Below are 9,991 nucleotides of genomic sequence, written 5' to 3'. Positions count from 1 at the left end.
CCGAGGGAAAGCGTCATCCCCTCTCTGGTCTCCTGCCGGGCTTTACCCCCGAAAGCTGGGCCAGGAGTTCGGTAGGTCCCGCTGCGATTATCCGGGTCAGTGTTTAAGGCCGCCTACCTGCTCTGCACACCTTCCAGCCAGAGATCTGCAGCGAGATGAAAGGGTATTCAAGTATAAGGGACTATTGTTTTGGGCAACCAGATCTTTCAAAAGATAAGGCAAGGAGCAGCAGTACAACAAGTATTCTCTTCAGCCAGGATATTAAAAGGGAATGAAAAGACATTGCAAGAACAGATCTGGAGAGCATGCTAGCTGCTGCTAGATGGGCTGGAGACTGTGCCAATGCACCTGGCTACCTTAACTCCAATGGGAGAATGCCTCGTTGGTCCTTCTGGCCACATCTTGCCTGTCTTCGGAGCAGCCGTGGGACAGAGACAGGCCCAGCTGTGCGCTGGCAGGGCAGGGCTCCTTCCCAGAACCACATGGAGTCCTGCAGTGCCTCAGTCTGTGAAGCTACATTCAGTGGGCAGGTTATACTTTCCTCCTCTACTTGGCCATTAAGATCACAGTTGTCTTCAGGGCCCTTCCCACCAGCTTCTAGTGACCCTACCTTGAGTCGGTTTTTTTTAGTTGATGTAGTGCTGGGTAGATCTCAATTCAAAGAAGATGTATTTGTAAATCAATTTATTCCTGTTTATATATATATTTGCCTAAACGGGAAGGAATATATTTCATATTAAGTTTATTTAGGAAGAGTGTTAACTAGTGGGTATATGTGTGTGAGAGTGTGACCACTGGAGGACTGTGCAATAACAAGTACAGATCTCTTCTGGGACCTCTGGAGCCAGTGTGATCTATTGATATCTGCTGTTCAGAGTCACTGACTTGGAAAAGAGCACAGGCCTCACAACTCCAGTTAAGAAACAGCTCTTGCATCAGTCCTTATGTTTAATTGTGTATATCATACCTTGTTGTGTGGTTAACTCTTGAAAAGTGCAGCTTTTCAATAATGATGAGAAAGCAGAAAGCCTATTGCTATAGCTGTTTTTTTCCTGCTGCATCTCATTAAATTAATTACATCAATATGTGGCAACTCTTCTCCCCATGGGTTTAGAAGTATGTCTGCAGTACCCAGTGACTGGTGCCTGCCTGCTGAGGAAAGAAAAGGAAAATACACAGAACATGAAGTGAGTCCAAAAGATACTGGAACCAGTGTGTCATGACTGGACTAGCACACTGAAAATTGTACTTATCTAAAGACCAGGATTTACTCTTTTCATTCTGAAGTGAGTGCAAAGAAAAGCCTTTCCAGTAAGTCAATAACAGAAAGAGGATTACAACTAATATCTTTCAAGCCATCAGCACTGGAAATTAGTATTTCATTATGAGACCTGGTTCCAACACCAGTCAACTCACAGATGCCTCCTTTCCAAATCATGTTCACATGATTTATCTTTTCTTCTGTGAGAGGTCACATTCTTCTACTGCAATAGTTGAAAGCTGCCTGTGCAAAAAGTGCTATTAGGCAAACGCACAGGAGATTTTCAAAGTCATAAAGTGCAGTTTAGAGTCCAGCTGCCCTTGAAAGTCACCAAGTTTGGGGCATTCTTTCTCTTTTCCCTTTGAAAACCTCCCTTTTCAGTATTTGCCTTTTCTTCTAGTGGTCGCAAAAAAAATAATCCAGGGTAACGTGACCAGTAATTTAGCCACAGATCACAAGCAGCAGTCCTTCAGATTGATTTTAACCACACGCCACTGACTGGGAACCTCTGTTTTATCAGTGGTGCTCTGGAAAAAGCTGGAATTCAATTTAAAGCAGGATGTAATAGAAGCAGTTTATTTACTACACCTGTAGGACATAACACAACGCAGCAGGGAAACCAACTTTACTGACTCCATCCCTGTAAGATTGGTGCAAGGTTTATATGCACTTAGTGACACTTTTCAAAAGACGGATAACAAGATATGAGTTATACAGATCTGTTACACACACAAGGCCATAGAAGTGCTCAGGGTAGTTCTGGAGTCTGTTTTCTTTAGTGCAGGGACTAATTTATCACAAAGGTTATGCAGTGATTATTGTTTCACAGATAGGGTGAGAGTTTGACTAAGAGGCCAACTCAGGTCTTAGTATTTCTGCTTCCACAAGGGAAAGCGTGGGAGAATTTAATTTTCTGACAGCTGATCACTTGCATCAAAGGCAGTTTTAGCTTTCTCTTGATGGACAAACAGTCTTCCCCCAGCCTGAGCCTTGCTGATGATTAGAAAGGAAAGAATTTGACTTCTGGAGCACTTATCAATAAATTGTAATTCTCTAAATGGTGTGAGACTGCTGTTGTTTTCACACATTGTTTACTGCTCTTTATGTGTCACTACTTATGCTTTTCTATTGAAAAATCACCTGAGAGTGTTTAGTGGAAGCCAGGTGTGGTATCCCTGTTTTCCACAGCAAGTGACCTAAGTCTGAGATGAAGAGTTGCGTTCCTTCTGCCCTATTTCCAGCCAGGTGAATCATGAGTTACGTTTCTCTGCATTGCAGAACAGCCTCAGAAGGCTGGGCTGAGCACATCCTCATCAGCCCTCCAGACACACTCCCAGAACACCTCCAGATTGATTGTTAGGGCTCTCTCTAAACAGGGGGAGATGAGCATTTGAATCCTCTTGAGATTAGATATGCAATTGGTTTTCCCATGTGCTAGGTGAATTCTCCAACAGCCATTGTTAAAGGGCAGTATCTTCTCTCATTTTGGCTTAAATCAGCAGGGCATTTTATGCCTGACCATACTGAGTGGCTGTCCCTTCTGAGAGTGACAGCTAACCTTTTGAGGAAGGTTGAGGAGAAGGAATGCCAGGTCTGGCTTAGACATGAAATAAGACTGAGTAGTTCTCTGCATTATAGATCTCCTATAACTCAATAGATCCTTTCCTGTGTAGATCAACAAAAGTTATAAGTCATTACTGTGTAGTAGCTGTTTTCTACCCCCTGATCAGTGGATTTATTACTGTTACAGATTGTCTGTGGTGTCTGACACCATCATTCATGTTCCCAGCATCTCAATCCCAGACAGTTCAAGGAGCAAGTGATGCATAGTTTCAAGGTCCCTTCTGTCTCCTAGAGATCCAGAACAAATCTGTTCCAGATAAAGCTCATTTCTGTTAAGGCTTTTAGTTGACCCAAGGTTGAACATCAGGTTTTAGTCTTCTGGGTCAACTGTCTGAAATTAAAATAACGAAACAGATCGCAGTATTTCTGAAATGTAATTATGCTGTTGAGTTGTTTTACTCAGAGCATTACAGGTTCCAAAACTGGGAGCAGTCTGGTTAACATAACTGCATAACTTTGGCTTCCCAGGATAAATACCATTTATTCTTGGACCAGCAGCATTTGTTTTTCATGCCACTCTGACCTGGCTTGAACTGGCACATCTGGATCTGTAGGGAGAAGCTACAAGCACCCTGCCATTAAGTCCTCTCTGGAACTTCTTGTTTCCTCTGAGTACTCTTCCAGCAACTTGTCAGTACAACCTACTGTGTAGACATCTGGGAATTACACTGCACCATCACTGCAGTCTCTGAGTAGAGACCTGTGTGCCACTGGGGTTGGTGGCCTTCTGTTCTGCTCACAGAATGAAGCCAGGGTTATCAACACTTCTGAAAAACCCACATGCATATCTAGGGCAGACTTACGTGAAACAATGCAGTGTCTCACAGAGATACACTGGATCATCCCATAGAAATGTATCTTTTAGCTGGGTAGTCTGTCTCCACAAAGACTGGGTTTTTGGAGTGTGTGTGCACCAGATTGTTTTGACATGAGTCTGTTGTAAAAGCCCCTGATTCAAATAGGAAGGGTCTGGTTTAGATATGTGATCTCGTTGGTTATCTCTGTTCTCTTCTGTTCAGTGTGGGTGGATTGTCCTTACTGCTCCCGCTTAGTGTGGTGCATTTGGCCTTTAGTGGGATTGACAGTTTTTCTTAAATCCTAAAATTGTCACAGAATACCATTTATAAGTGCTAGGGCAAGAAGTGGGAAAGAAATGGGATCCACATGCCCCAAAATAAATTCTAGGTGATGCAAAGTAGGTGTGTTGCACTAATTAGATGCTACAGTATGTCTGTAGCTGAGTCTGTCTGCAGCAGGAAGACCAGAAGTAAGGCATATTATCTTATGCAGGAAGAATAATCATGAAAGCCCTTAAATTTCTGCTTTGTAAAGCCTTTCTCTCTTCTTAGTGTCTGAGAGCTGTTACAGCTTGCTTGGTTTTGCTTATTAGTTATGTCTTGCATGTATCACTTCAAGCATCTTTGGGCACAAGTTAGCTGTCTCGGGTTAGCTTGAGGCAAAGGGAAATGAGGCAGATATCTGGGATAGCAAAATCCTGCCTTCAAATATGAGAGAGAAATAAGCTGAGACCCTGCAGATGTCGGAGTGGTGGCCATGGCTCCATGCCCAGGCTGGTGGCACAGGGCAGCTCCCTGAGACGTGATCCTCCACTCGTAGCTCAGGGCAGTAAGTCTGCATGAACTTGCCTGCTCCCATAACCAGATGGCCCTGGCCTCATGCCAGCATGTACGACTGGGCTCGGCACCTGCCCTCGTCACGCACCCTGTGGATGTCTAGGGCTTCAGGGAGAAGTTGTCCATGTGCCAGGCTTCTATGGGGGAGACACCTAGAGCTTAGCTACTTTGTTGTAGCACCACCTGAAGGCATCAGTGCTAAGTTACCTGCCTCGGCAAGGCCAAGCACAAGCTGTTGGCTCTGGTGGGAGCAGGAGCAGAGCAGTTCACTGTGGTTTCCCTCTACAGGGGCTGGAGCACTCCCTCTCACAGTGCTGGGCCATACAGAGAAGGTGGTGTCTGAAGATAGGCAGCCCTGATCACTTGGAACACCAGCATGCTACTGATCCAAAAGGGCATAGTAGAAGGCAGCAGAGCTGCTTGGACCATGTCGGGGAAAAAATGAGTTGCAGAGTACACAGACTGCAAGTGGTGAGGAGCTGTGTTGGGAATAGAGGTTGGCAAATGCTAAAGGAGTTCAGAGTCTGAAGTCAAGAGAATGCTACTACAGTTTAGATACTCAGAGCGTTAAGCATGACTTCATGTCCATGTGTCTCATTACCAAACATGAAGTATTAGAATGAAATCAGCTGTGAATTCCATACATATATATATACACACACACATACATGCATATGTGTATATGTATGCATATACTTGTTTTATATATATACACCTTTGTTTTGGGGAAATAAACTATCGGCATCTTTTTTTCCAGCAGTTTCTACTCTGAAACATGGACAGACCCTGCCTTTTTTCTCACACCTCTCACTTGGATCCATGCAAAATGCAGACCACACAGTCCTTCCTTCTGTATCACCATCCCCTGCAGCCTTTTGTGCACTGAGATCCTTCAAAAGTAAGGATCTCATGTTTTATTTCTCTTTTTCCTCAGGAAAGAAGAGCCCAGACCTTGGGGAATATGATCCCCTCACTCAGGCTGACAGTGATGAAAGTGAAGATGACCTGGTACTCAACATCCAGAAGAATGGGGGGGTCAAGAACGGGAAGAGTCCTCCTGAGGAGGTGCAGGACCCTGACTCCGATGTGGAGGTTGGGATGACAAAGCAGCACACATCAGACAGCGCACCTGAGGGTTATCCTGCAGAAACAGCTGGGAGTTTGGAGCAGAAGGCTGCTCCCTCCCTCATGCCATACCTGCGCACAGCCATCTTTTTGCTCACTGTGGTGATCTCAATGATTCTTGTGTTGGTGTGTGCATTTCTAATTCCCTGTCCCCCTAGAGACTTGCATAACACCTGGAACCGCAACCTAGGTCAGGGAGCAGGTGAGAAAGCCCCAGGAACAACATCTGGCGTGGGGGAGGTGGCAGCTTCCAGGCTGGGCATCGGCGGGAGAGACCTATCTGGGAGAGCCAGCTCGGAGCAGAGGCCCTTCCTCACCACTGCAGATGCTCCGAGGTAATAGACAGGCGGCTGTGTCCTGCTCACTTTTCAAGCTGAGGCCTGTGAAATCTGGCATCAGTAGATAACAGTGCCACAAAAACTTGTTTCTGTCAATACCAAAAAGCATTTTTACTCTTCTCCCATCCTGCCTTTTTGTCTGGATGGTGCAGCCTGTTCCAGATAGAGATGGCCCAGCCCACTTGAAAACATAGGCCCTCCCTCCCTACATCCTGAGTTTCACCAGCACCTCCATGCTGAAGTGTGTGGGTGTATTCAGGAGGAGAGGGTAGAAGTCTTTGTGTCTCCTAACTGGCTTAACTAACCTTATTTCTTTTGTCTTGTCCTGCTTGAATCTGTAAATCAACATTTGGGATCCTTTGTCATCCTATACCAGCCACTGGTAACATTTCTAAAGTATCTCTGATTCTGACCTCTGCAGTAAAGTAACAGTGGGTTGTGAAATAATTTCTGCCAGGTCTAGATATGTCTCTCCCTCCTTGCTTTCTTCCGCTGGCTCTTAAGGCTAAGACTTTTATAAGATACGTGGATCCCACATCACCTCAGAAAGTGAGGTGGGAAGCAGACATCTTGTTCTGTTGGCTTTTCCAATTTCCCCTTTTGTTTCTCTGTCCCAGATGCAACATTTGCTTTTCCATGAGGTGGTGGGAGCTTCCTGGCATGGGTGGTTCCCTAGCAGACTCTGTGAGGCTTGGCTGTCCCTGAGTCTCTTTTCTGGGCCAGCCCTCTGCTCCCAGTGTGGAGAATGGGCTGGATGGCCTGTTTGACAACAGTGCTGTGATGCTGTGTGACTGTTGCAGGTGGTGTGTTATCCCCACTGGAGCTGTGTGATGTGAACGGTGATGGGCTCCCTGACATCCTCATTGTCTTCACTGCCTTGATGAACGCTAGTGTCATGGGTAAGCACCACAGCTCCTTTCCATTCCTCTTTCTGTACTTGTCACTATGGGCTTCTGAATTGTGTCTTACACGCAAGAAGAGTTCCTGCCACTGCAAATCCACTGCATTGCTCTTTCCAGAGTTCCTTAAAATGGTTGGTGTGCCTGTGCTTTTCATGCTGGTCTGTGCTTCCATACCTGTTGGTTCAGCATCATCTGTTTCCCCTTTTATCATTTTGGGGCAAGTCCATCTCTTGATCTTGTATTTGTGCACACTTGGTTTAAGGGCAGAGATAAAGCAATCAGAAAGCACTGCTCTACAAATAGCAATAGGAAATAAGTTGTTTTTTCCCCCCTTTGTCATCTTTCAGAGCCCTTCAAAAAAGAGCTCCGTCTTAACTACCTCCATTTTACAGATACAGAAGTAGAAGTGTGGAGAAAGGAAGCAGCTTTACAAAGGTCACAGATGGGATTCAGTGGTAGGGTCTCAACTCTTTCCTAATCTGTGATCCAGTGCCTTAGTCACTAATTGGTAACAGAAGCAGTGATGGCAGAGCTGACTGATGAAGCACTCTGGTTCTTCTGAACTAGCCAGTTGCTTGCCAGCAAGGAGCATTACGTATGTTTTTTTAGAGCAGGTGTAGGCTGGTGTTGCAGGCAACACCCTCACCTTGCTGCCTTTTTCTCCAGGTCACTCCATATACTTGCTAGGTTCCAGATCATTGTTAATTCACAGATAATAGACTAGCTGATGGTGGGGAAGCTACTGTGCTTGGCTGTTTAGCAAGTTTCACCCTTCTTCCTCACCCTGGCTCCTTTTGCTTTCTCTGTTAATCCTCACTCCCGTCAGGTAACGTGGTAGCATCCTGCTAATATTGGCCACTGTTATACAGGGACTGCCAGATCCAGTGGCATCCTATTGCACTGGGCTTTCTGCAGGCAGAGACTCAGCCATGGGGTGAGATCTGACCTTTGCTTTCAGGCAGTGTGGATGTGGCAAGCTTGAACCACTCAACTCTGGAAGCTAGAGGTAGAACTGATGCTCAAAGACCAGAGGCAGCACGGACACAGCCTCCAATGCAAAGAGATTTCAGTCTCTTTCCTGCCTCTTCCAGGTGTTTCTAGGCCTTCTGTAACTGTGGTGGCCCTTTCTGGTATGAACGGCAGCACCTTGTGGTCCATCCAGCTTCCAGAGGAGACTCGGAGTGTGCAGTGCAAAGGGCTGTCACTGGGGGCAGCCGCAGGGCCCGTCTGCCTTGTTACAGGAACATCAAAATTCCTCAGCCTTCTCAGTGCTTCCACAGGTAAACTATCACCATATTCGAAATATGCCGCTGCTGTTTTGTTTTGTTAAAGAGCACGAGTGATTCTGTGTGGGCACTTCATGGTAGCTGTTACCTAGTGGCACACAGGAAGGACTCAAAACACTAATGAGGTGGTATATGGGGTACGAGATTCCAAACCATTGCTACTTCATGGCAGCATCTTCATCCTACCATCGCAGAACCTTTCAAAGTGTTAATCTTATCCTGTAGCATCCCCATGGCATAAAGGACATTGAGCTAAACACTGTTCGTGGAGAGGTTATATAGCAACAAGCCAGGAAATCTTCCAGGTAAATTTGGCCCATAGAAGAATTTATTAGATGTGAATGAATATTGCATTTCTAATCACTTGATCATGTGCACCTCCATTCTCTGATTTCTCTTTGTTCTACCACATAGTTCTCTGGCAGAAATATTCATAGATAGGTGTAGGTATATATTTAGAATCAAAACAGGGAATGGAGAGATACTAAAATGTTGGGTTTAAGTGACAGATCCAGCAAATTGCTTTTAGGGACAAGATTAATTGCACAGTCCTTGCAGGGTCAGAACCATAGGCTGTCTCCTTTGCCAGTACTAGTAGTGTTACTAGTGTACCCAAATGTTTGTAGGTCTGGCCTTTGGTTTCCTTTGTCATGCAGGAGCAAGCCCTATCTTACATAGCAGCTGAAAAGCATTTTTAAACTATGATTGAAAAAGCAGAAGTGTTGGCAAAAGAATCATGGAAAAGTAAAAGCATTGAATTTCATTTTGCCTTCTTTGAGTGTTTGTTTGCCAATTTGCAGATCAGGTTTTACTGGGTTTCCAGCTGGGTCTGTGCTGGATTGCTGAACCATTTGACATCACGTCTGTTAACATGCTTCTACCCTGAGGTGGAGTGAGCATGCCATGGTGGAGTAGTTATTTGCTGCTGGGAATTTAACTGAGACACAGATTTGCACTTTGAATATCAGAACTGCCCATCTGTTCCCTTTCCTGGCATCTACCTACAGGCTTTACTGGCTGAGGAAAACAACTGCTGTCCTGCAGAGCAGCACTCTCATTTAGGTTCTCCTTCCAAGAGCGAACCTCTAATATTCTCTGCTATTTCAGGGATTGTTCTGGGCTCAGGTCTTTCTAGGAAGATGCTAAGGAGGCACAGTGGGACTTGACACATGACTCAAAGAGAGTCTGAAGAAAATGCTGGGGAAATAACTTTGCTTCCCACTGCAGCCTGCCCCAGTTTGTAGGCTTGTCTAATTCTTCTCAGAGAATTAGAGAAAACTTCTCTTGCTCCCTCCTTCAGGAAGGTTTTGTGGAACCCTCTGGAGATGCCTCCTGGTTCCTCAAGTGCTGCAGGTCTCTTTAAACCTATTCTTCCCACAGGCAAGACCATCTGGACGCTGAACTCCATCCACCTTTCAAGTGGGATCCTGGCTGCACCAGCTGCAACTCTTCCAGATGTAGATGGAGATGGGATTAGGGATATAGTTGTTCTGGCTCTCAAAGAGACACAGGTACAGCATATCCCTTCTCAAGATTTGAAAGAATCTGGACTATCTAGAGGAAGAACAAGGAGCCTAATGTGTAAAGGCTGTACCAGGAGCTGCAAGAGCCCCTAATTTTCATTTCCTTAGATTTTGCTGAAAAGCACCTTTTTTAATTTTTATTTTTCAATAGGTCAGAGCAGTGAGATCAGGCAGTAATGACACTACCTGCATTTCTTGTCAGCTGGGAATGAACAGAAGTGTCATTATTTACCCCAGGATGAGACTTGAGAATTACCTGTTTCTGTTCAGTGAAGTGAGTGTTTAGCAGCAGTGTAGGG

General features: G+C 45.3%; 1 protein-coding gene across 1 annotated transcript in view; it reads left to right on the top strand.

Moving 5' to 3' along the window:
• Positions 1-4,446: 4,446 nt before the first annotated feature.
• The window catches only part of KIAA1467 (KIAA1467 ortholog), a 14,360-nt gene continuing 8,815 nt past the window's right edge, over positions 4,447-9,991 (top strand). Inside the window, exons 1-5 of the mRNA XM_010003939.1 lie at positions 4,447-4,510; positions 5,453-5,845; positions 6,782-6,880; positions 7,975-8,163; positions 9,550-9,680. Of these exons, the coding sequence (XP_010002241.1) occupies positions 4,447-4,510; positions 5,453-5,845; positions 6,782-6,880; positions 7,975-8,163; positions 9,550-9,680 (876 nt within the window). The remainder of the gene's footprint in view (positions 4,511-5,452; positions 5,846-6,781; positions 6,881-7,974; positions 8,164-9,549; positions 9,681-9,991) is intronic.

The sequence above is a fragment of the Chaetura pelagica genome, unplaced genomic scaffold (genome assembly GCF_000747805.2).
Source record: "Chaetura pelagica isolate M959 unplaced genomic scaffold, ChaPel_1.0 scaffold281, whole genome shotgun sequence".
Taxonomy (NCBI): domain Eukaryota; kingdom Metazoa; phylum Chordata; class Aves; order Apodiformes; family Apodidae; genus Chaetura; species Chaetura pelagica.
Note: the sequence above shows the minus strand (reverse complement) of the source record. Positions and strands in the feature narration are given on the sequence as shown.